Below are 27734 nucleotides of genomic sequence, written 5' to 3'. Positions count from 1 at the left end.
CCAGACATTTAAAGCAGAGTTAATACTTATCCTTCTCAAGCTGTTCCAAAAAACAGAAATGGAAGGAAAACGTCCAGATTCATTCTATGAAGCCAGCATTATCTTGATTCCTAAACCAGACAGAGACCTCATAAAAAAGGAGAACTATAGGCCAATATCCCTGATGAACATGGATGCAAAAATTCTCAAGATACTAGCAAATCGAATTCAATAGCATATACAAAGAATTATTCACCATGATCAAGTGGGATTCATTCCTGGGCTGCAGGGCTGGTTCAATACTCACAAATCAATCAGTGTGATTCATCACATTAATAAAAGAAAGGATAAGAACCATATGATCCTGTCAATAGATAGAGAAAAAGCATTTGACAAAATACAACATCCTTTCTTAATAAAAACCCTCAAAAAAGTTGGGATAGAAGGAACATACTTAAACATCATAAAAGCCATATATGAAAGGCCCACAGCTAATATCATCCTCAACGGGGAAAAACGGAGAGCTTTCCCCCTGAGATCAGGAACACGACAAGGATGTCCACTCTCACCACTGTTGTTTAACATAGCACTGGAAGTCCTAGTATCAGCAGACAACAAAATGAAATAAAAGGCATCAAAATTGCCAAAGAAGTAAAACTTTTTTTTGCAGATGACATGATACTCTACAGGGAAAACCCGAAAGAGTCCACCAAAAGACTCCTAGAACTAATACATGAATTCAGCAAAGTTACAGGGTACAAAATCAATGTACAGAAATTGGTTGCATTTTTATACACCAATAATGAAGGAACGGAAAGAGAAATAAAGAAATGGATCCCATTTACAATTGCACCAAGAACCATAAAATACCTAGGAATAAATCTAACCAAAGATGTAAGAGAGCTGTATGCTGAAAACTATAGAAAGCTTATGAAGGAAATTGAAGAAGACACAAAGAAATGGAAAAATATTCCATGCTCCTGGATTAGAAGAATAAATCTTGTTAAAATGTCAATACCACCCAAAGCAATCTACACATTCAATGTAATCCGAATCAAAATTGCACCAGCATTCTTCTCAAAGCTAGAACAAACAATCCTAACATTTGTATGGAGCCACAAAAGACCCCAAATAGCCAAAGTAATACTGAAAAAGAAAACCAAAGCAGGAGGCATCACAATCCCAGACTTTAGCCTCTACTACAAAGCTGCCATCATCAAGACAGTATGCTATTGGCACGAAAACAGACACATAGACCAGTGGAATAGAATAGAGAACCCAGAACTGGACCCATAAACGTATGCCCAACAAATCTTTGGCAAAGCAGGAAAGAGTATCCAATGGAAAAAAGATAGTCTCTTCAGCAAATGGTGCTGGGAGAACTGGACAGCAACATGCAGAAGAATGAAACTAGACCACTTTCTTATACCATACACGAAAATAAAATGGATGAAAGACCTAAATGTGAGACAGGAAACCATCAAAACCCTAGAGGAGAAAGCAGGCAACAACCTCTTTGACCTAAGCAGGAGCAATTTCTTACTTACTTGACACCTCCAAAGGCAAGGAGATTAAAAGCAAAAATGAACTATCGGGACCTCACCAAGATAAAAAGCTTCTGCACTGGAAAGGAAACAATCAACAAAACTAAAAGGCAACCAACAGAATGGGAAAAGATATCTGCAAATGACATATTGGATAAATGGCTAGTATCCAAAATCTATAAAGAACTCACCAAACTCCACACCCGAAAAACAAATAATCCAGTGAAGAAATGGGCAGAAGACCAGAATCGACACTTTTCCAATGAAGACATCCACATGGCCAACGGACACATGAAACAATGCTCAACGTCATTCATCTTCAGGGAAATATAAATCAAAGCCACACTGAGATACCACCTCACACCAGTCAGGGTGGCTAAAATGAACAAGTCAGGAGACTATAGATTCTGGCAAGGATGTGGAGAAACGGGAACCCTCTTGCACTGTTGATGGGAATGCAAACTGGCACAGCCACTCTGGAAAACAGTGTGGAGGTTCCGGAAAAAATTAAAAATAGATCTACCCTATGACCCAGCAGTAGCACTGCTAGGAATTTACCCCAGGGACACAGGAGTGCTGATGCATAGGGGCACTTGTACCCCAATGTTTATAGCAGCACTTTCAACAATAGCCAAACTACTGAAAGAGCCTAAATGTCCATCAACTGAGGAATGGATAAAGAAGATGCGGTTTATATATACAAGGAATACTCCTTGGCAATAAGAAAGAATGAAATCATGCCATTTGCAGCAACGTGGATGGAACTGGAAGGTATTATGCTGAGTGAAATACATCAGTCAGAGAAGGATAGATTATCAGGTTTTCACTCATATGGGGATCTTGAGAAACTGAACAGACCATGGGGGAAGGGAAGGGGAAAATATAAAATAGGTACAAACAGAGAGGGAGGGAGGCAAACCACAAGAGACTACTAAATACAGAGAAGAAACTAAGGGTGGATGGGGGGGTAGGAGAGAGGGAAAATGGGTGATGGGCACTGAGGAGGGCACTTATTGGGATGAGCACTGGGTGTTGTATGTAAGCCAATTTGACAATAAATTATATTCACTAAAAAAAAAAGTATGCTTCTAGTACAGCATGGCAGCATAGACCTAAAACAACACCAATGCCAACACAGTGCTGAAGACAGAATGGCCCATCACCTGCTATGGCGAAAAAAACCGTGGAAAAGCAATTTTATCTGGGGTAGGAAGGGGGGAAAGCTGTGAATCAGTACAATGATGCTAAATTTTAAAAACCGGAATTTTCACAATAAATATTTTTGAAAACGTTTCAGCGGTCAGCGCTCACCTCCCGTCTCAGTTCCCTGGTCAGCGCTCACCTCCTGTCTCAGTCCTCTGGTCAAGGCTCACCCTCTGTCTTAGTTCTCTGGTCAGGGCTCACTGCACACAGCAGACCTGCCCTCGGGGGAGAGGCACAGCATCGCAGGAACCACATACCTGGAGAAAAGCTCCCCGATGTTTTCGAGCTCTCCAATGGCCTGCAGCCTGCTGAGGGTGGGGTAGAGCGAGTACACGGACTCGAGGCTGCCCCTACACAGCTCCTCCACTTCTCTCACCCTGGGGGCAAAAGACAAGACACTTGGGACACGAAGAGGCTTGCAGAAAGATCAAAGTTCAAATCTGTGGCTACAGAGTTGCTTTGCTGGCTCTGCTGTTGACCTAATGCTGTGGAGGCCCCAGCATCCTACGGCAGAAACACCATCCTCGCATGGACCTGTACTGCAACCGGCCCTAAGCCGCAGGCTGTCTAATCTGCACTCCCCTGCACCTAGGTTTCTTCGCTTTCAGAATTCTTCTGAACATTAGAGAATACACAGAGAAAGAGCCTAACAAAATGGCCAGCACATAATAAGCACCAAAATAGCAGCAAATATTTTTGTAACAAAATACAGGATTTAACACGTCACTAACTACTGTTAAATAAATAGTATGTTACCTGTGTTTAACCTGTTATAGTTAAGTACCTTCTGGTGTATTATCTCATTGCGCCTCATAACAAGCCTAAGTATTGGTAAGTACTAACCACAGTCAGCACTTAACAAAAAGAACACCAGTGCTAAGAGGTAAATGCCATACAACTACCAACGGAGGCGAGGTTACAACTCTTGAGACACAGAGGCCCAGGAACAGGACAGAGAGGTGGGAATCTCGTTCTCGAGGGCTCTACATAAAGAGCTGACCTGGTCCCAAAGGGAATTTTTTTTTTTTTTAAGGAAAGAACAGATTTGAACCACATGAACAAGTAAAAAGATCTTATCAGAAAAAAAGAATGTAACAATTTATGTAAGCACCTAACATGAGCAAGCTCCTCCATCTAAAACAAAAAATAAAAAGGTACTATTATAATGTGTGTGTGTGTGTACACACACACACACACACACACATATATATACCTGACAAATACGAATAGAGAATTCTCTCATATAAAACCGCTGAAACACAGAGAATGCCCTTCCAAGAGACGGAAAACACCCACAGTTCCTATTAAAAACATTCCTGCAGAAGATAAAACTCATCTGAGCACTTACTTCTCAGATGTACATAAGCTACAAAATTGTTACAGGATTTCGCCTCCCCCTTCTGCACTGTTTGAATCCCAACACTGACTGGCATGATTTATTCCACAGCGAAGGTGCTGCCTGACAAGAGGGTGGGAATGACGAAGACACAACCTGACCAAAGCCACCAAGTCCTTACCCTTCAGCAGTGCAAATCCGCATGCTGAAATTACTCATCAAGTTTTCAGAAAAGCAGCCAGGACACTAAATGTTAAAATACAGTAACTCTTTTTACAATACCTGGCATATTTGACACTTTCATAAAATGTGGAGAATTCTCTATCTCTCAGAGACTGTAGAGCACTGTACATGGATTCATGGTAACTGGTTCCCTCCATTCCTTTACTGAGATAATGAAAACATAAGAGAAAAAAATATATTTAAAAACAAAAAGTCTTAAAATGTACATGTATATACAATAAAATTGCACCAAAAAAACAAAATTTGACAACTAAAATTAAGGCGTCTCCATTTCAAACAATGCATTTCTAGAAATTCTGGCAAGAAATACAAAGAATCTTGTGGATCATTTAAATTATTCAAGCAGAAAAAAGGGTATTTCTCAGATCTTTTGCCTGGTTCTAATTCTCACTTATTCAGCGAACACCGACTATGTGCCAGGGGGCACCAGGCTCCAAAGCTGGGGCAGAGCGGGGGAAGGGGGTCCATGACTGGACAGGTCAGATAAGGTCGCCATTCCCATGGAGTTCACGTTGTGGTTCAGAGAAGATGGACAATAAATACGCCAGACGCTGACAAGGAACGTGCAGAGAATTAAAACGGTAACAAAAGAGAAGGACCGGGTGGCAACCTGAGATGGGTGGTCAGGGAATGTCTGAGACATGACACCGTCCAACTAGAATCTGCATGACGAGAAGCCACACCCGGGGCAACAGGGCAACAGGCAGCAGACACATTCAAGGCCTTTACGCACCAACAGCCTGGTGGGCAGGAAGAACACAGAGAAAGCAGGAAGAACACAGAGAAAGCCTACGTGCCTGAATACAGCAGGCAGCGGGAATAGTATACGGTGACTTAGAGAGGAAGCAAGAGTAAATGCTATAAAAATATGAAAGCGTATCTCTCTAATCACACAGCAATCTAACAGTCTGAAATCTGAAAGACACTCCAATTGATGAAATTTTTTTCTGTGAAGGCAATTAAACATACAATTAATATGGTTTCGTTTTTTGGCGCCTATGTCATCAAAAGACTTTTTACATAAATGAGAAATCTTTTCTAAGATCAGGTGTTTGGCTTTCCATTCGGAGCAAATGGTGATGTTACATGCAGGGCTACAAGCGGTATCTTCCCACGTTCCGGGATTAGCAGTATTTTTTCATGAAAGAAAATATCCCATCGCTAAAGATAAGCAGTCTTAGGAGTGCTGTCCAGCCGCGATGGTGCTACCTGACCGCGGGGACTGGGAAGCGGAAAGGCTATACTTCTCTTTGGGTTCATAAACAATCAATGAGAAGATTCTCAGGAGAAAATACATTTTACATTTCTATTTTCAAGTATGTCTGGCAGCAGGCGGGGGGGTGGGGGTGGGGGCGGGGGCGGGGAGGGATGCCCTGATGGAATTAGAGGGTGTAACTCAACCCAGGTATGTGAACTGCTTACTGCTGTCATGTTTAAGCCACTCGGGCATCTCTATAGCCTGCAGCATGTACAAAACATGAGAAACCCCCCAACTCTTGTTATGCTCACAGAGTAAGTTTAAAAACAGTTCATTACAGGGGTGCCTGGGTGGCTCAGTCCGTTAAGCATCTGACTCCCGATTTTGAGTCAGGTCACAGTCTCACGGCTCATGAGTTCGAGCCCTGCGTCAGGCTCTGTACTGTCAGCACGAAGCCTGCTTAGGATTCTCTCTCCTTTTCCTTGTCTCTCTGCCCCTCCCCTGCTTATGCACACTCTCTCTTTCCCTTTCTCTCACTCAAAATAAATATATAAACTTAAAAAAGAATAAAAACAGCTCATCGGTTACAACCAGAAGAAAATGTCCAAGCTCTTACTTGGCGGAAACACAGCGGTCCCATTGCATATTCCTCCACGCTGCTTGGTAACAGAGCTCCTGCAGCTCTGCACACCACTCTTTATTTTCAAGGTCTAATCCTTTTAAATAGACGGAAAGGATATGGCAGAGTCCCAAATTCTGCAGGGCCTAAGCAGGAGTTTAAAAAAAAAAAAAAAAAAAGTAGTCAAAGATAACAAAACTAGCGAAAAAATAACGGCCAAACACGAAAAGTAGGGGCGCCTGGGGGGCTCAGTCGGTTCAGCAACCAGCTTCAGCTCAGGTCATGATCTCATGGCTTGTGAGTTCAAGCCCCGCACTGAACTCTCCACCCTCAGGAGCCTGCTTCAGATCCTCTGTCTCCCTCTCTCTCTGCCCCCTCCCATGCTTGCTCTCTCTCTCTCTGTCAAAAATAAACATTAAAAAACAACAAAACATGAGAAGTAACTTTCACAACACCATCACTGAAAATCCCCAAGTACCATTTCGTTTGCTCTCCCCGAAACATAAAGACAGAGACTGAAGCCCGGCTGAGGGGCGCCAGCCAGCAGCACAGATGACAGCCTCCGGACCACCTGACATACAGACTACGAGCAAGAGTTTACGTGAGGCTTTCCACGGAAAGGATGTAATCCATGACCTGCCACACTGCGTGCTGGCGAGAAATGTCTTCTGCTGGCTAACGAGACTGTGATCAACAAACCCACACCACCTTTCAGGTCAGTGACCCTCTGGGTTTTGACCCCAATGCCCGTGTCCAGAGTTTACGTGGCCGGCTGAAGACGCCACCCATGTACTGAAATCCCCTCACGCGACACGGGACTTCACCAGAGCAGAAGAGAACTCACCTGGATGATTCCTGCCTGGCGGGTGGATGAGGAGATTGCCGTCTCAAGGTCATATGTCACCAGGGCTTTCCCCCACATGGCTTCATGCTCGTACGTTCGCAGCCTGTAATTACAGATTCCCAAGGTACCTCTGAGTTCTACCTGCGTGTGGCTCCTTCACAGACAGAATTACCATCCCGCCATCCAGAAGCACGGGTTTTACCTGGTAAGGGGCTGGAGCATCTTCCCCCCACCACAGCCGTACAGGCTATCTGGCTCTCCGATACTTCTATAGATTTCTAAGAGCAGATCCTAAAAACAGGGCAGCAACAAAAATTGGAGATGGGAAAAATACCACTTTATGAATTCAACAAATTGGAAATTATATCATTACCAACATGTCTCCCAACTACACATTATTGTCATAAACGTAAAAGATAGTGATATGGAAATGTATACCAAAGATGTGAATCGGCAACACAACAAACTGATCCCAGACAACAGAATGACTCCCTGAAAAGAAGTGTTCACAATTTCATGCATTAAATAAGAAATCAACCTCAATTTATCAGGCTTTCAAACACATGCATAAGTAATCACTAAAACAAAAACAAAGAATCCTATCAACAGCTAAAAATGGACACAGGAAAATGACATCTGCAAAGTCTGACTCTTGGAAACTGAACGTAGTAAAAATAAAGGTCATGAACTTTTCTTTCAAAGAAAACTCAAAACTGAATTATGTTACAATTGGTAAAACACAGTAAGGATAAAGAAGCAGCCTGATGACTCCAATCTTTGTTGTAAAATGTACACAGAATGGATTCTGTTTAAAACCATCTCAGTAAAATAAAAATGAAAACAGAAAGACAACAGAAGATTGGAAAAACTAGAAACCTCTGCACAGAAAACCAATCAAGCAATTTTACTGCTTAATGGTGCTTGCTCTGGGAAATATTTACTAAATACAACTTCACAGATACTGGCATAAGTCTGTAATTCTGATTCTTTTTTTTTTTGTTAATGTTTATTTATGCTTGATAGCACAAGTGTGAGTTGGGGAGGGGCAGAGAGAGAGGGGGAGACAGAATCCAAAGCAGGCTCCAGGCTCTGAGCCATCAACACAGAGCCCAACGCAGGGCTCAAACCCACGAACTGTAAGAACATGACCTGAGCTGAAGTCAAGTCGGACACTCAACCGACTGAGCCTCCCAGGCGCCCCTGCAGTTTGAATTCTAATGAAACTGTTTCTATTCATGAACGTGAAATTGAGCCCTTGGTGCTGGAATGCTCAGTACCCAGCTTAGCGCAGTAGCCAGCCTAGCACAGAAAATACTGCAAAAACTCAGCAAAAGAGGGTAAAACTATAAAAAAGCACAAATGGAAAAGAGAAAGGAGAATGGGATCAACAGTAGAGAACATACAAGACGCCAGGAGAGGCTAATGGTGCTAAGGGTTAGTGAAACATCAGAGAAGATGCTGAAAGGAAGGCGACCCCCATGCTAGTAACACAAAGTTCACAGGGCCCACGAGCAAGTGCTGCTTCTGGGAGGAGGCTAGTCTTTCACAAGTCCAGCTGTTAAGGAAAAGGAGGCCAGAAAGGGTGACAGAAGAGAGAAATGACTTATTTTTATTTTTTTTAATATTTATTTATTTTTGAGAGAGAGACAGACAGAGACAAAGAGAGACAGAGAGTGAGCTGGGCAGGGGCAGACAGGGAGACACAGAATCCAAAGCAGGCTCCAGGCTTTGAGCTGTCAGCAGAGAACCCGACGCAGGGCTCGAACCCACAGACTGCGAGATCATGACCTGAGCCGAAGTCGGACGCTTAACCAATTGAGCCAACCAGGCACCCCGGAAATGACTTTATTTTTAAGTAGGCTCCATGCCCAAAGTGGGGCCTGATCCCACGACCCTGAGATCAACAGTCACGAGCTCTACCAACTGAGCCAGCCACGCGCCCGTGCAGGGGAATGACTTGAACAGAAGTGTGACAACATCTGGACACCTCCAGAGGCAGCAGAGCACAGTGAAGAGTAACTGTTCTGAGAAAGAACTCTTAAACAACGAAGCACAGGAAGGACTGTGTTGACTAGAAGGAGAAAGTGTTTCTCCACTTTAACAACAGGAAAGGTTACACTGAGTGATGCAGGGAGATTTCGTGTTTGATGGGGAGATGTGCTGGGACTTCCTCTCTACCTTCCCGGTTTTCTTCGAGAAGCAGGAGGCAAGCTACAAGCAAAAGGGAAGAGACAAAGTGGAGAGGTAGAAACGGTCATTTCAGAGGACTGAGCCGACCAAAGAAATTCAGTGAGAATGGCCAACTTAGGAGTAGACATGAAGAGATTTATAGAAGGGGTTCCTGGGGGGCTCAGTCGGTTAAGTGTCCGACTCTTTGTTTCAGCTCAGGTCACGACCTCATAGTTCATGGGATCGAGCCCTATGTTGGGCTCTGTGCTGACGGTGTGGAGCCTGTTTGGGATTCTCTCTCTTTCTCTAAATACATAAACATTAAAAAAAAATTTATAGAAGGAATCAGCCCTGCGATGTGACATACAGTAAACAAGTAAACAAATGAATATATGATTACAAATGTTAAATTCTATAAAGAAAAAAAACAGGCTACTGTGGCAGAAAAATCTGTGGTATAAATGTGCTGTATGAGATAGGTGGTTTTACTTCCAAGTGTCAGATGAAGGAACTCAAGGTTGGAAAGGGGGAGTAATCTGCACAAGATTCTACAAGAGGCAGAGTCAGGATTAGAACTCAACTCTGTCTACCCCGAGGCCTAACGTTCAAACCGTGAGCTTACGTACAGGACACTCAGCCCAAACAGTAACGTCAGTCTGAAAATCAAATGATGTCTCTAGCATCTCTATAATAAAATAATAATACAAAATAAATAGTATCACAAATAATAAGGTCTCTGTAATATTTACCTGTAAACTTATTCCAGTTTCTTCTTTACTTTTTTCACTCAAACTAGAAATCGTTGTATTTTGGCTTGCTTCTTCAAACATAAGGCTTCTGTTTGTCACAAGAGCACATCTTTTAATGAAAATATACTATTGTGAAGCTTACTAACACACACACCCTATAGCTTTGAATGAGAAAAACTAACCAAGGTCACAGATAAAACATAACGAACCATTTATACTTTAAAATGTAATACGACTCACACCTAGAATGGAAAAAAATTGTGAATATTAATTCTTCTCATGATTATCAAATATTAATGACAATCTCATAGACAGGAAGGCCATATGTCAAACTGCACTTATTTATAGGGCCAGGCCTGTTTAAAAATAAATGCTCTCCAATTTATAATGTTCTGTCAGGGGTTTTACCCGAAGTTCAACCTCAGTAATAATCACGGGCACACAAGGCCACACCAAGACACCACATAACAAGCGATAAATCGGTAAAAATTAGGAAGTGTGATAATACTAAGTGTTCACAAAGAGGGGCATGGGTGGGATCCACCCACCCAAGGTTATAAAACCACTAAGTGACAGGATAGAGGCACAGATCTGGGCACCCCAAGGCCTCAGCTTTCAGCCCTGCACGTACATACAGGATATTCAGTCCCATCAGATAATTTCAACTCCCAAGTCGTGTCAGCTATAAAGTTGGTGACAATAATTATCCCATGTATAAAATCAATAGTAACCTAAGTGGGAGTGCCTCTGTAATTACTTATCAATCGATTCCTGTTTGGCTCCCTCCTTCAAATGTAAGGCTTTCTACGGATCCACTCCCACAACTCCATTTCTGACAAGTATGCAAATGGCTGTGACCACTTTCAGAAACAATCTGGCACTATCTTGGCAAGGCTGAACTTCTGCATCCCCTGCAGCCCAGTAGTTTTCCCCTTAGACACAGATCCTGAAAAGGGGAAGGAGGAAACGAATCGTGGTGCACCGCCCCCCGCTGGGACACACAGTGGCAGTGACAAAGTACTGACCACAGCAACACGCGACATAGATAAATCTTACAAAGATACCGAATGGAGAAACAAGTTCTAGAAAAGCACACACGTGATTTGTCGTGAAGCTCAAAAATGAGGAAAACTAAACTATATTTATGTATTCATACTCCTAGGATAAGAATGAACACAAAACACGAGCTCATGTTCACCTCCCAGAGGGAAGACAGAGGGATGGGACAGAGGAGACTGCTGCCTGACAGAAGAGTAGCGACAACATCCAATTTATGTGTAGCTATTACATCTATTTTCCTTATTGGCAGGTCATGCAGAAAACAGTTTTCAGAGGAGAAATTTGGAGAGCAGGGGAGACCGTACTAGAGGTTGTAACTTTGTCCGTCTAAGGCTGTAATTAATCCAGGAAAAACAGAGCCGCCAAGACCTGGCAGACGCTGCCTCAAGTACCAGTGACACTCACATAACTGAGGTCGCAAATGAACACCTTTGGTCTAAATCTGTTTGAGAGAGTTTTACACTTCTTTCTGAAAAATTACGGACACTAGCTTTGAAATCTCGTATGTTCTCAGGAGCAAGTTAACAAACAAAACTTTATGGTACCTGACTGAGTCACTGAAGAAAACCAGCGTTCCCTACCCTCCGTCAAGCTCATCCCTCTGTCTGCCCTTCCCGTCCCATCAGGCACTTGGGGAAAAAATAAAAAATCAAAACCAAACTGTTAAAGCAAATTGCAAGCCTTCTCTGTCAAGGACTTGTTCCTAAAGTTAACCAAATCAAAATCCGGGCCTCCTGCTTGTTAAACAATTCTGCAAAAGTTTGCCAAATTCTATCCAATCACCTATCTACAAATTAAGGTGATTTTATTTACACTCATAGATGAGTGGTGCCTGGGTGGCTCAGTCTGTTAAGCGTCCGACTTCGGCTCAGGTCATGATCTCGCAGTTGTTGAGTTGGAGCCCCACGTCAGGCTGTGTGCTGACGGCTCGGAGCCCGGAGCCTGCTTTGGATTCTGTGTCTCCCTCTCCCTCGCAGCCCCTCCCCCACTCATGCTCTGTCTCTCAAAAATAAATAAACATTATACTACTAGACAAGTGCATTCACTCCTGATTAGAAAGAAATACTAATTAGAAGAAATACTAATTAGAAAGAAATACACAACGAAACCAAGATACTGAAACACATTCAGATCATAATTACTACTGCCAAGTATGTAGACCCTGACTCAAATGTTAAGTCTCTAAGAATGGGCAATGATCCATTTCTTACTCATAACATATTTAACGAACATAACTGTCTTCATACAGTCTGTAGTGATGATGAACCAATTACATATGATACACAGTATCTACATATTATAGATTTTTGTTTTCATTTGAAAAGGAGAAATTAAATACCAAACCAGAGACTTAAGAAATCAGTCCAAGTAACTCATTTATTTATGTTTGGACGGGGATCTGAATTCTGGCTCCTGGTTTTCCACAGTCTAAAAATCACACTGTTTCCAGCTTAAGGACAGTCCAAGGTAGAAATCGTTAAGTAACAAGCATGAGAAATATAGCAACATATTATATCTTTGCCATTGCAATTCTGTAATGGGAGTGATTCTGTGGTGGGAAAATGAGGCTAAGAAGAAAAATAAACACTAGGCTACTTCAAATGAGTAAGATCTCACGAGTGCAGCTGGGATAATACAGTGTGCATTCTCTACTCTTTTTTTTTTTTTTTTTTAATTTTTTTTTTTTCAACGTTTATTTATTTTTGGGACAGAGAGAGACAGAGCATGAACGGGGGAGGGGCAGAGAGAGAGGGAGACACAGAATCGGAAGCAGGCTCCAGGCTCTGAGCCATCAGCCCAGAGCCCGACGCGGGGCTCGAACTCATGGACCGCGAGATCGTGACCTGGCTGAAGTCGGACGCTTAACCGACTGCGCCACCCAGGCGCCCCGCATTCTCTACTCTTTAACCTCCTTGCTTTCTTGTTTTTCACTAAGATCTAGGACAACACCTATTCAACTCCTATCAGAATTCTAACTCAGAGGACAAGTTAATTAAGTTGGTAGAAATACAGGTAGATAGCAAAGTAATGAAAGTAATTGAGTCACAGAAAGAAATCAGTACATTACTTTATAATAAACAAGGAAAATGGACCTTGAACAAGCTGGGGGATTAGTGGTAAAAGTAATTTCAGTGAAATCAAGCAATCACTCAATCATCTGAAAACCATTTATTGATCACTTCTATTAAATTCCCAACGCTACCGCTATGGGGAACAGAGAGATGAATAAGGAGTTTGCTATGTAGAATTTATACAATTCTTAAGGAATAAACATCTGTGTTTTATTTCAGAGCAGAATTATTTATATCTTTTAAAATATTATTTCACTTTAATAGAAAACTTCTATCTAAAATGTCTTTTAAATGGGGGAACGGGAGCAAAATAAAATACATACCTTTACTGAAACAATGTCAACAATGATTTTAAAAACCAAGTGTCTAAATTCCATTACCTTTTCTCCTGGTCATCTGTGCTTTTCTTATCTGCATAAATTTCCGCGTAGAGCAATGCTGTAAAGTGAGCAGCACAAGACTGAGCCACCTTAGCAACCTCCAGGTAATTCAACTCCAGCCAGAAAGCATCATCAAAAACGGTTCCTAAGGAAGGTCTAAGGAAAAACTTAACATCAAGTCATGTCCATTTCTTTAACTTCAAGATCAAAAGAAGAGTATGCTGATATAGAACACAACGGTAGCAAGCGTTACAAAGAAAATTAGATGCAAATAGCCAAAAACCGCATGTCCCCAACATACAGCTGTAAACATGTTAACATACTACGGCTGAAGAGCCCCGTCTGACCCCTTTCGGATCACAAACCCCGTACGGAATCTGAGGAAAGCCATGGATTATCAGAGCTCATACAAATTTGGGGTTCACACTTACCCTCCATCAAGGGGTCTATGGACTCCAGGCTAAGGGTAGGCTACACAGAATACCCAGTAACACCTAGAGAAAACTTTTTTAAAAAGTGGCCAATTTAATGGAAAAACTGTTTCTTCAAAACACAAGTACATGTCTTTCCTAATGCAGTCCGTTTTCTCTTTGTTTTTTCGCCTAAGTTACTTAATAAAAACCTTCTGGGGGTAACAGTGGGTCACAATCAGAAGCAATCATCTATCTCTTTTAAGACCAGCATTATAAATGAAATGCGACAAGGTAGTGGGTAACAACACTGGTTTTAGACCAGCATATGGCCTGGTTCAAGTCCAGTTGGACCCCCCACTACAAGATGTATCACCTTCAACAACTTCGATTCTGAAGGTTTAATTTTCTCATTTGTAAAACCAGGGAACAATAGCCATCTTCCACGGAATTTGCAATGATTAAATAACACGTATCAGGCTGATGAATACAGCGCCTATCACAGAGCTGACGCTTAACTGTAGCTACGGAGGGGCGCCTGGGTGGCTCAGTCGGTTGAGCGGGGAGCCTGCTTGGGATTTTCTCTCTCCCTCTCTCTCTGCCCCTCCCCTGCTCCCACTTGCCCTCTCTCTCCCCACCTGTGCCCCTCCCCCACTTGCACGTGCTCTCTCTCTAAAATAAAAAACAAAACCACCACAAAACAAAAAAACCCTGTGGCTGAGGAACCTGAAGTTCAGAGATCACAAAGCTTCTAAGCACCAGAATCGGACATAAATTGAGGTCCTTTACATTCCTTTGTTCTGTTCATATTCTCTCAAGGAATCTTCCATACGGCTTATTCAGAATGAAAACTAAATGTGAAGAATGTTTATCTTTTCCAAGGACTGGAATGTCAACACCACTCTACCTTGATGACGAATCTGCACGGAACGATTCAGAGGTGAAACGGACTCCCAGCCCCAAGAAATAACATGCTTCTGGCTACAGCTACAGCTCTTTATGGGCTTTCTCGGGAAAGGATCTCTACGCGACAATATAGCGTATCGGTAACTTTCTAATTGGAAACATACTGAAACCCTAACATTTCTAAGAGCGGTGTGGGATGGTATGCGGGGGACAAAGAGGAATTCATTTGAAAACGTAAAGGCATTTAGGGATTTTGCACTCCTCCCCTACTCTCCTTCCCACCCTTCGTCAACCACTGCCGCCACCAGCATACACGCACATAAGACGCCACTTCCTACCTTTCCAAGCTGCAGGCCTGCTACATTGTTTCTTCAGAATTCTCTACTCCGGAGCAGTAGAGATCAATGAGACCTCTCACTCGCAGTTCCTGCCCTCACGGGCAAAAACCTCCTGACCGGTAACAGGAACAAGACACTACCCTGTACAACGAGTTCTCACGATCAAGGAAACAAACACTCCCCTGGCACAGTCTTACTCCACGGAACCGTACATTTTGAGGACCACAATGCACAGCCAAGAAACTTTCATGAAGTTCCCAGCGCTGATTTAACCCAAGTGGCACCTGAATATGGGTTATTTCAAGAAGACAGAAGCATCACACAAAGTACATACAGCACCTTGGAAAGAGCACCACCTCAGAGAACGTGACAATGCAGCCGGCAGTAACAAGTGACCCTTCTAAGTCCCCAAACCCCAAAAGCCATGTTCACTCCATTACCTCCTTTGTCTCCTCATGTAGTCCACAACAGCAAGCATGGTCCTCTGGGACTTTTTATCCACACAGCATCGGAAAAAGTGCTCTGAGTCTGACAAAGAAAGACAGCTCCCCTTAGTCTGGGCAGACTTGCTTAAGCTTAAGGGCATCCTTCCTTCTGGGCGTGCGTCTGTCTCCCTCTACACTCTAAGCTTCTGGTGGGCAGTCACCTGGCACAAAACTGGTTCTTTTTTTTTTTTTAATTTTTTTTTCAACATTTATTTATTTTTGGGACAGAGAGAGACAGAGCATGAACGGGGGAGGGGCAGAGAGAGAGGGAGACACAGAATCGGAAGCAGGCTCCAGGCTCCGAGCCGTCAGCCCAGAGCCCGACGCGGGGCTCGAACTCACGGACCGCGAGATCGTGACCTGGCTGAAGTCGGACGCTTAACCGACTGCGCCACCCAGGCGCCCCTAAAATTACTATTTTTTTTTTTAATTTTTTTTCAACGTTTATTTATTTTTGGGCAGAGAGAGACAGAGCATGAACGGGGGAGGGGCAGAGAGAGAGGGAGACACAGAATCGGAAGCAGGCTCCAGGCTCCGAGCCGTCAGCCCAGAGCCCGACGCGGGGCTCGAACTCACGGACCGCGAGATCGTGACCTGGCTGAAGTCGGACGCTTAACCGACTGCGCCACCCAGGCGCCCCAAAACTGGTTCTTAATAAGTATGAATCGATAAGAACTCAATGGCATTTCTTACTTTTACAAGAAACTGTGCTTATTAATAAAACTGAGAATTTAATTACAATTTATATTTTATTTCTGAAGGGGGCTAATTCACTGGCTCAGTAAATACTTACCGAGGATCTTTTATGTACTGGGCAGTTGGGATACAACTCTGAATAAGAGAGACTGTTTCTGTGCACACAGAAGTCACTGGCTTGCCTGAGAGTCTCACCTCTGTGTGAAGAGGATGTGACAGGGAAAGTGGAGAGTGGACAGGCACAAAGGATGGAACCTAAACAAGGAAAGGTTCACAGAGAAAGGGGTATCCGATGGAAGAGTGGCAGACAGTGTCCCAGGCAACAGAAACAACCACCTACGGCGGCTGCAACAGGAACTCACTGTAAGAATTTCAGTTGTGCTGATAGCAGCAAGGATGCTGGGGGCAGACACAAACAGAGGGACTGGCAGGATTTATAACACAGAAGTGGCAGGACCTGGCAGTCAGGTGAACATGAGAGAGGCCTAAGTGGGTGCCCTTCACTGACGAGGCGCATGGTCGGAGAGGCCGAGGGGAGGGGATGGGAGGAAGATGGCAAGTTTACTCTGGAGAAGTGAGTCCAAGGTGCACGGGACACAATCAAGTGAGGTCAGGGAGACTTACAGACATCAGATCTGATGGAAATGTGTATTTACTTTCCTTGTAAACAACAGATTTCTACAGGTGAAATTTAAATTTTCATTTATGGTCACAGATACTGGCACTTTACACAGAGATAAAATAAAACGGGCACATTTCTACCAACGAATGGTGACAGGACACATATACATATATACACATGTATGTATATAGGATAAATATGAAAACAATTATCATGTTCATGATAATGAACCGCCAGGTCATCACAAGCAATGATTACATTAAAGTTGGTAATAAAATCGTCTTTAACAGAACTTTAAATTATTTTAATATTTAAAGTTTAAACGCTTACTGGTAATTGAATCACTTACACCATATTTCCCAAATTAAGGACAGGAGACGTAGTTTAGTTTGCAAAGTCTCTACAAGAATTATTTCATGAATTTCATTCCAATAATCTGAAGACAATTCATGTAAGCATGCTTTGGGTCATTTACATGACAATGTATAATCTACTCAGACCACAGAGTGAGCTCCCAGGACTAGGTTTATAATTAGAGTATTTCACATGGTAGGGGTGAAACATAAGCCTAAGTGACACCTCAGTCGTGTCGAAGGTTTTAGCAGTAAAGAAAGAAACGAGGGGCGCCTGGGTGGCGCAGTCGGTTAAGCGTCCGACTTCAGCCAGGTCACGATCTCGCGGTCCGTGAGTTCGAGCCCCGCGTCGGGCTCTGGGCTGACGGCTCAGAGCCTGGAGCTTGCTTCCGATTCTGTGTCTCCCTCTCTCTCTGCCCCTCCCCCGTTCATGCTCTGTCTCTCTCTGTCCCAAAAATAAATAAACGTTGAAAAAAAAAAAGAAAGAAAGAAAGAAACGAGTGGGACACGTCACAGCTTCTGCCAAAGTGACTAGAACCGTATCAAGACTGGGAAGAGCAAGTCAGTTGCAGCAAAACAGCACGTAAATCGGTCCTTCTCTTAGAACTGCACTGGTCTCCAGTACACCAAGTGAATTTGCACCTGGTTTTGTGTTTGCACATAAAATACGTTAATGACACATGTTAAAGACAATAAGTTACCATTACAGATTTGTGATTTGTTTTGCCTTTATTTAATCTTAGGTTTGAAAACCTGACCCAGAAGGAGCCCTCAACTATGTGTGTGTGTGTGTGTGTATATATATATATTATATACCCCCATAATACAGTGCTCCTGTTCCCGGTGGAATTTCTCCCACTATAAGCTCTTACCATGGGAAATACTTATTATAAAGCATGAAACGAAAGGAGGTTATGTGATCAAATGAAGTATAATCTAATTTTTGTTTACAAAAACTCCAAGGATATGTACCACATGTGAATGGTTGTTACCCTTGATCATGGAATTATGGGCAACTTGATTTTTTAATTTCTGCTCATTTCTATTTTCCACAATAAATATTTGGTAATAAAAAGGGTTGTTTTCAAACAAATGAGTCGGGGCCAGAGCTTTAGCATGAACATTTCATCATCTTTCCAACATGGTACTCCTAACATTTGCTTGCATTTATTAGCCTGCTTTTCCACTGCTAGACTGTAGGGCGTCTTCTCCGTGTGGCTGGTGTCCGTGCCAAGCCTAGTGCCTGACACACACCGAATGCTCAGTTAGTTGCTCCCTTATTAAAAGCCACAACTTCCTGAGGGAATACTGTGCATCAAGTGTTATCCCAGGTGCTTTATATGTTATCTCATTGAAAACTGGCTACAACCTTCATCTCCATTCTACAGATGAGGAAATAGTTATTTAGATGCTATGGAATTAAGCCAATAAAGCATCCTGAAGGGATTCAAACAAATCCACCTTTCTCTAGAACTGAGAAGTTAAAGTATAAATGCTAGAAATGGAACAGAATACCTGAATCCAAATTTGCAGGGGTTGTGGATCGGCTCGTTTGTGAGGAGTGTCTGAAACAGTTAGTGAAAAATCCCTGAATGTGTGTAGACAGCAGAGTTCTCCATGATTCATTTGTATCTTGGAGTAAAATATCATGAATCAAGTATGGAAGCACAGTCTGACAAAAGTCAGTTTTCACCTAAAATATACAAGCATATCAAATCAAGAGTTTGAGTGAAAATAATGTACTTAAAATTTTCAATCCGTTACTGGCATATTAGACTTAAAAAAAAAAAAAAAAAAAGATCAATCTGCCATGAACTCAGCGTACCTCTAAAACACAACCAAAATACATGTATCAGGCAGTGCTTAAACAAATCAAACTAATCTAGAGTATCTATGTCAAACATGTGCCAATTACATGACAACTGTTCATTTCCGACCTGGGCCACCAGCATGCAATGAAACAGGATACTGTTTACAAGTGAAATTATTACGTCACTACAGCAAATAAAATTTCACTGTTGACAAGTGTTACTAATAACAAGCAGCTTTCAGGGCACTTGGATAGCTCAGTCGGTTAAGTGTCCGACTTTGGCTCAGGCCATGATTTCATGGTTCGTGAGTTCGAGCCCCACATTGGGCTCTACGCTGACAGCTCGGAGCCTGGAGCCTGCTTCCGATTCTGTGTCTCCCTCTCTCTCTGCCCTTTCCCTCTCACTCTCTCTCTCTTAAAAATAAATCAACATTGGGGCGCCTGGGTGGCGCAGTCGGTTAAGCGTCCGACCTCAGCCAGGTCACGATCTCGCGGTCCGTGAGTTCGAGCCCCGCGTCGGGCTCTGGGCTGATGGCTCGGAGCCTGGAGCCTGTTTCCGATTCTGTGTTTCCCTCTCTCTCTGCCCCTCCCCCGTTCATGCTCTGTCTCTCTCTGTCCCAAAAATAAATAAGCGTTGAAAAAAAATTAAAAAAAAAAAAAAAAAAAAAAGAGAAAAAAAAAATAAATCAACATTAAAAAAATTAGAAAAAATAAAGCAGCTTTCTAATTTGTTATAAAGGAAAATGGGGATTGAAGTTAAAGAAGAAAGCTGGAAAGCTGATGTTTGTACATTTTCTACACTCAGTGAAAAGCTACAACAGTCATGTTAAAATGTTTATTATTTTAATAAACTCCAGTTTATGGGTATATGATGTGGGTACTTGTTTGTGATCTACTCCAAAGTACAGATAAGTACTTTAATACCCGTGGTACACTGAAACAGCATACAACCTTATGGTTGTCAAGGCACTCTCTTCATTATTCATCACATACTACACACACAAAACAAATGATAGATTACCAAATGCACACTTTATCTTTTCCTTTTAGACTAAAGACAAATCAAAATGGCAGTTTTAGCAATAAAGAATTTAAGGAATTTGAAGCTGGGGTGTTGTCTCTATGTATATTTGGAATATTTTATCTTGTGACCGAAAGTCAGGACTTAATAAAAAATCTCAGGTATGTTCACTAATGGGAAATGCGATGTGTGTGTGTGTCCAGGGTTATCACCATGCTGACTTAGCACAAATGCTCCGTAGTAATGCAGAGAGTGTGAGAATTTATTCACTGTCAACAGTTTTTCTGTACAAGTAAGGACCGTTTTTTAAATTGCTTTCACTCAGGGCACTTTACCAAAATACTCATTTCTCTATCAGTACTTTGAACTGGCAGATGTCTGAACCAGCCAGATACTCTGTTTTCACACTGCTATTGAATCATGCAGCTTTTGAAGCCTTAGAGCATCATGATATTGTAGTGTTTGGCACACTTGATAAAAGCACACAAAGTTCGTGTTTAATTGGGTACGTACCTTTACTCTCTATTGAAATTAACTGTACTGTACCTTCAAAAATAAAAGAGCAATGCTAACTGCTACCCTAGTTCTTTTTCTCACTCAAGAAAGTATATACCAGGGAAAGAGAATCACAAACACCTTTAAAAAAAAAAAGTAAACAAAAAAGCAGACTTTTGGTTCATATAAATAATTTACAACCATCCGTATTTTAACTATCATTAGTGGCACCCTTTAGAGCTCATCTAGGAGGTAGCTAGCCCACAGCAGAAACCGATCGCACAAAGCTATAGTTAAATATTTAAACACGCCCGTGCGATGGGTTCCCAACGGCCGAGCGCGGGCACTGCTCCACGGAGGTGACGCTCCACGGAGGTGATGTCAGTACCACAGATCTGCAGACCAGAATCATGTACACAGAAGCCGAACGGGACGTGACCAGCCACGAAAGCTATTAAGAGAAGGCTCAAATAAAAACGGCAAAGGTAGGAAGGGAGTAATTAAGTCAGACTAATCTTACTTCACACATTGGCTTTAATAATTGAAGAATTTCACTCTTTGTGCCTCCACTATCCAAAAATGCACAAGTCAGCCTCTTTATCCAACTGTCATGATTTCCACTTTGAGGAGTCCACAGGCTCGTATCATCCAGGCCTTCTAAAGGACTTTCTTTGTCCAGTCTGGGTACTTCTAAAAACTAGAAAGAAAACAGTCAACACATGTAAGTAAGGCAATTAGAAATACATTCTATCTTTCTTATGCAGAACAAATATCCAGACATAAACAAATCTGTTTCCAAACCAAACTACAGTTAAAACTAAATCTGGAAGCAATGGGCACATTTTAAAATTAAAATACACTTATGTTTACGTGAATGGCAGAGTGGTATGCCAAAAAGTTACTGGTCTACACAGCAGGATGCATGAGTTCGAACCTGAGCTCACTAGTGTGTTATAGGAATCACAAACTCTCTGCGGCACCTGTCTTGTGGACAGAACCAGTCAGGGTCCACCACACAGAAATGATTTCAAGATCAAATCAGTTCTCAAGATGTTAAAACTACAGTGTTTTATAGCTTAGATGACTGGTTTTATTAATACTTTATATTACCAGTAATTTCACTGAGACCAAAACTCTATTGATGATCTATTAAAAAGACTATTACAATAATGGGTATATGTCCTTAAGTTAATTTGGTGAAAATTCTATTGTGTATTTCCCAGATGCTTTATGAAAAGAAAATACTAAAGAGGAAAGTTTAGACTAAAAGAGAAGGAAGAGTTCTTATGTATTTACTTTCAGTAGAACCTTGCAATGGTTATTACCGTGGACAAAGGAGAAATCTATAGGTCATCTTGTATTTCACTATAGATGGTGCTGTTTTGTTTTTTTTTTTTTTTTAACATATGTAATTTACTGTCAAATTGGTTTCCATACAACACTCAGTGCTCATCCCAAGAGGTGCCCTCCTCAATGACCATCACCCACTTTCCCCTCTCCCCCACCCCACATCTGCCCTTAGTTTGTTGTCAGTATTTAAGAGTCTTTCATGGTTTGCTTTCCTCCCTCTCTGTAATTTTTTTTCCCCTTCGCCTCCCCCATGGTCTTCTGTTAAGTTTCTCAGGATCCACATAAGAGTGAAAACATGGTATCTGTCTTTTCTCTGACTGACTTATTTCCCTTAGGATAATACCCTCCAGTTCCATCCACGTTGCTGCAAATGGCCAGATTTCACTCTTTCTCATTGCCAAGTAGTATTCCATTGTACATATAAACCACTTCTTTATCCGCTCATCAGTTGATGGACATTTGGGCTCTTTCCATAATTTGGCTATTGTTGAAAGTGCTGCTATAAACATTGGGGTACAAGTGCCCCTATGTGTCAGCACTCCTGTATCCCTTGGGTAAATTGCTAGCAGTGCTATTCCTGGGTCGTAGAGTAGTTCTATTTTTAATTTTTGAGGAACTTCCACACTGTTTTCCAGAGCGGCTGCACCAGTTTGCATTCCCACCAACAGTGCAAGAAGGTTCCCGTTTCTCCACATCCTCACCAGCATCTATAGTCTCCTGAGTTGTTCATTTTAGCCACTCTGACTGGCGTGAGATGGTATCTCAGTGTGGCTTTGCTTTATATTTCCCTGAAGATGAATGACATTGAGCATCTTTTCATGTGTCTGTTGGTCATTTGGATGTCCTCTTTAGAAAAGTGTCTATTCATGTCATCTGCCCATTTCTTCACTGGATTATTTGTTTTTCAGGTGTGAGTTTAGTGAGTTCCTTATAGATTTTGGATACCAGCCCTTTATCCAATAAGTTGTTTGCAAATATCTTTTCCCATTCCATGGTTGCCTTTTAGTTTTGTTGATTGTTTCCTTTGCTGTGCAGCTTTTTATCTTCATGAGGTCCCAATAGTTCCTTTTCACTTTTAATTCCCTTGCCTTTGGAGATGTGTTGAGTAAGAAATTGCTGCAGCTGAGGTCAAAGAGGTTGTTGCCTGTTTTCTCCTCTAGGGTTTTGATGGTTTCCTGTCTCCCATTCAGGTCCTCTATCCATTTTGAGTTTATTTTTGTGAATGGTGTAAGAAAGTGGTCTAGTTTCATTCTTCTGCATGTTGCTGTCCAGTTCTCCCAGGACCATTTGTTAAAAAGACTGTCTTTTTTTCACTGGATATTCTTTCTTGCTTTGCCAAAGATTTGTTGGGCATACATTTATGGGTCCAGTTCTGGGTTCTCTATTCTATTCCATTGGTCTATGTGTCTGTTTTTGTGCCAATACCATACTGTCTTGATGATTACAGCTTTGTAGTAGAGGCTAAAGTCTGGGATTGTGATGCCTCCTGCTTTGGTTTTCTTCTTCAGTATTACTTTGGCTATTTGGGGTCTTTTGTGGCTCCATACAAATGTTAGGATTGTGTCTTCTAGCTTTCAGAAGAATGCTGATGCAATTTTGATTGGGATTACACTGAATGTGTAGATTGCTTTGAGTAGTATTGACATTTTAACAATATTTATCCTTCCAATCCAGGAGCGTGGAATATTTTTCCATTTGTGTCTTCTTCAATTTCCTTCATAAGCTTTCTATAGTTTTCAGCATACAAGTCTTTTACATCTTTGGTTAGATTTATTCCTAGGTATTTTATGGATCTTGGTGCAATTGTAAATGGGATCCGTTTCTTTATTTCTCTTTCCATTGCTTCATTATTGGTGTATAAAAATGCAACCAATTTCTGTACATTGATTTTGTACCCTGTAACTTTGCTGAATTCATGTATCAGTTCTAGCAGACTTTTGGTGGAGTCTGTTGGGTTTTCCATGTAGAGAATCATGTCATTTGTGAAAAGTGAAAGTTGGACTTCTTCTTTACCAGTCTGGATGCCTTTTATTTCATTTTGTTGTCTGGCTGCGGATGCTAGGGCTTCCAACACTACGTTAAACAAGAGTGGTGAGAGTGGACATCCCTGTCGTGTTCCTGATCTCAGGGAGAAAGCTCTCACAGAGAGAGAAGGGAAAGTTTTTCCCTAGTGAGGATGATATTAGCTGTGGGCCTTTCATACATGGCTTTTATGATGTTTACGTATGTTCCTTCTATCCCAAAGGACGGTGCTATTTTAACTTCCTTCGGGAATAAACTGTTGCTTGTTGCACAATACCTACACTACACACCACCCCCAACACCAAAGGCTTTCGAGGGATCAACGTAAGGGTTTTCTACTCCGAAGAAAAAAGGCCTATCACTCAGAACTCCTCCTATCCCCTGCGTCAATCTGAAGTTGAGCTTTCTATCTCTCAACTATTTCACACCGCTATAATTAAAAACAAATCCCCTGGATTCAAGAAGTACAGTTGGAATTACTTATGAGAAAGGTAAAACGTTAGTATAATGCTACTTAAGAAACTTGACAGTCATATCTCACAGCACATACAACTGTTCTAGACAGTGTGTATTCAATAAACATTCACTATTTGACAGACCTTTTTTCTCGATGTTCTAAAAGGCTGTAGATAGATCAGCATGGGATCAGCTGTCGTCTTATAAATCTCCCAGAAAGTATGTCCAGTCTTTGTGGCTAAGATGCTTTTCAAACAGGTAACAGCAGCTGATCGCACTTTGACACTGAAAAACATATATAATTCAAATGCCTATACACTCTATCAACTATGGTCATGAAGCAACCTCGAATAAAAAATTTAAGTAAATTTACATTACAGTTGGCCCTTGAATAAATACAGGAGTTAGGAGTGCTGATCCCTCCCCGGTCGAAAATTTGCATAAAAATCTTGACTCCCCCAACACTTAACCACTAACAACCCGCTACTGACCAGAAGCCTTACTGATAACATAAACAGTCCATTAGCATGTATTTTATATGTTCCGTGTTATATAGTGTATTTCTACAAAGAAGTAAGCTAGGAAAAAGACGTTTTTAAGAAAATCATAAGGAAGAGAAAATATACTTAGAGTACTGGGCCGTGTTTATCAAAAGAAATCCACACAGAAGTGGAACTGTAGAAGCCAACTGTGTCAGGCAGTTTTAACATAAGGAAAGTTTACACCTATAAAGTGCTACGGCATCAAAGCCAAAACTATCAGTGAATTTTTAATATTCCTTCAGTAAGCCTGAGTTATTAGTCACTGCAGCAATTCCCTTCAATGACTACAATAAAGTTCACATTATGACTGCTATAAATTAAAAGTACTCAGGAAAAGAAATACTTGGAAATAACAATGGCTAATAAATATGGGCAATGAGAACCACAGAATACAAATTCACCTGAGAAAACAATACTTGGATCGTGCTTTGTCTAAAAGATATAAATAATTTGGGCAAAAAAGAATAGCTTTTCCCTCAAATGATAAAATTATTGTCTGGAACAATTTTATTTATTTTCTTGTAATGTTTACTTATTTTTGAGAGAGAGTGAGTGTGTGTGTGAGCAGAGGAGGGGCAGAGAGAGAGGGAGACACAGAATCTGAAGCAGGCTCCAGGCTCTGGGCTGTCAGCACAGAGCCTGATACGGGGCCCGAACTCACGAACCACGAGATCGTGACCTGAGCCAAAGCTCAACATTTAGCTGACAAAGGCACCCAGGCGCCCCAAGTCTGCAACAATTTTAAACAAACAGTAAGTACACACGTATTCTGGCCAGAACCTAGTTGAGAATCATGAGGTAAGGCATCTGAAACCTGTAATAAAACCCTGAAAGTCCTTTTGCTTTGCAAAATATTAGGAAAAGGAGGGCTGTGATGCAAGAAAGCTGAAAATACAAGTGGACAAAAACATCAAAAGCCTGACCCTGTAAACTGGCGATGAGCCATGAAATAAAGGCTTGTTCCTCCTGGGTTTCTCAATTTAAGATGTGGAAGCATAAACCCTAAACCTGGACTCACCTTTCATCCCCTCTCCCTCACTGCTCCACACCCGACTCATAGGCAAGTCCTGCCGGCTCTCCGTTAAAAATACACCTTGGCTGGGGCGCCTGGGTGGCGCAGTCGGTTAAGCGTCCGACTTCAGCCAGGTCACGATCTCGCGGTCCGTGAGTTCGAGCCCCGCGTCGGGCTCTGGGCTGACGGCTCGGAGCCCGGAGCCTGTTTCCGATTCTGTGTCTCCCTCTCTCTCTGCCCCTCCCCCGTTCATGCTCTGTCTCTCTCTGTCCCAAAAATAAATAAACGTTGAAAAAAAAAAATTAAAAAAAAAAAAAAAAAAAAACAATGAAAAAAAAAAAAAAAAAAAAAGCAAAAGCAAACAGAGGGGGCGCCTGGGTGGCGCAGTCGGTTAAGCGTCCGACTTCAGCCAGGTCACGATCTCGCGGTCCGGGAGTTCGAGCCCCACGTCGGGCTCTGGGCTGACGGCTCGGAGCCCGGAGCCTGTTTCCGATTCTGTGTCTCCCTCTCTCTCTGCCCCTCCCCCGTTCATGCTCTGTCTCTCTCTGTCCCAAAAATGAATAAATGTTGAAAAAAAAAAAAAATTCAAAAAAAAAAAAAACACACCTCGGCTCCAGTAATGTTCCACCTGCCCTCTGTCCCCACCACCCTAACCCGAATCACCATCATTTCCCCTCTGGACCACCCCAGCTGCTCCATAACTGGGCTTCCCGTTTCCCCTCCACAAGCCATCTGCCACATACAAGCCAGAGTGAAACAGCAGGCTGCATCCTGACACTACTCTGCTCAAAACTCTCTGGCTTTCATGTATGTTTCAAATATAATCCAAATTTCTTAATCAGAATTAGTCCTACCTTTTTAATTTCAAACATACCATCGTCTTCCATACCAGGCTTCTTTCTGCTCCTCAGACACACCACGCTAATCCCCGCTCTGGAGTTATCTCCCAGTCTGGAATGTTTCATCCCTTATCACCCACACTTCATTCCCGCTCACACCCATCAGTGATCAGCGGGATGACACTTGCTCACACAAGCCTTCCAGGACCAGCTCTTGGGAGAATCCTCTGGTCAACATTCCCTTGGTAGACCGGAGGCCCTCAAACGTAATGACTGGTTTCCTCTTACACAAAGAGGTTCCTTATGGTTTACAGTTTAAGTCACATTAAATATCTTTGCCCACCCTTTTCAGAAGAGCCAACTCCAAATTACCATGCAGTGAATGCTGCGTGCCAATTTTCTGCGGAAACATCTTCAACGACTATGCCACATACACTGTGAAATACAGTTTGACTAATGAGATGGATTATTAAGTGGATAGAAGGATGGCTTGAGGTGATGAAGCAGAGACAGCAGTGAAACAGTAAGGTAGAGTCTAGGTGGTGAGTATACGGGCATTTGCTGTAAAATTCTTTCAACTTTTCTGTAGGCCTGAAAATTTTTAAAATAAAATGTTGAGAAAGAAATGCTGTCAGCATTTTTATTGTAACAAGAAAAGAGAAAGATACATGCCCATTAAATGAGCAATGAAAACATGTCACGTGTCTACGTTACTGCCAGTTATTTATTCTCTCAGAGGTGGGCCAGTTGTAGGCAAACACAGGTAAGACACCTTATTACCTTACAAGGGTGTCTGGTGGTGGGCAAAACTCCTCTGAGCCCACCCTCCCCAAAACGGTGGTGGTGGGGTGCTCACGTACACCAAAGATAGATACACAAATGGGGCAGGGGTGTGCAGAAAGAAAGCCAAAGTGAACTCACAGCCACCAAAGCGGTAGTCAGGATAATATGTGTGGCACTTTTGTCGCGCATAATGAATAAA

General features: G+C 42.1%; 1 protein-coding gene across 10 annotated transcripts in view; it reads right to left on the bottom strand.

Moving 5' to 3' along the window:
* ATM (ATM serine/threonine kinase) overlaps positions 1-27734 on the bottom strand; it is a 132945-nt gene that overhangs the window by 32691 nt on the left and 72520 nt on the right. For 9 of the 10 annotated variants that reach the window (XM_030331235.1, XM_030331234.1, XM_030331233.1 and 6 more), the window contains 11 exons: positions 24503-24644; positions 21052-21228; positions 18721-18898; positions 15490-15577; positions 13396-13551; positions 9885-9993; positions 7169-7257; positions 6967-7069; positions 6120-6268; positions 4345-4449; positions 2984-3103 (listed from right to left, as the gene is read on the bottom strand). In XM_030331235.1, coding sequence (XP_030187095.1) covers positions 2984-3103; positions 4345-4449; positions 6120-6268; positions 6967-7069; positions 7169-7257; positions 9885-9993; positions 13396-13551; positions 15490-15577; positions 18721-18898; positions 21052-21228; positions 24503-24644 — 1416 coding nt within the window. The remainder of the gene's footprint in view (positions 1-2983; positions 3104-4344; positions 4450-6119; positions 6269-6966; positions 7070-7168; positions 7258-9884; positions 9994-13395; positions 13552-15489; positions 15578-18720; positions 18899-21051; positions 21229-24502; positions 24645-27734) is intronic. The other variant, XM_030331232.1, reaches the window with a different exon arrangement.

Source organism: Lynx canadensis, chromosome D1 (assembly GCF_007474595.2).
Source record: "Lynx canadensis isolate LIC74 chromosome D1, mLynCan4.pri.v2, whole genome shotgun sequence".
Lineage (NCBI taxonomy): Eukaryota > Metazoa > Chordata > Mammalia > Carnivora > Felidae > Lynx > Lynx canadensis.
This window is presented reverse-complemented; position numbering and strand designations above follow the sequence as displayed.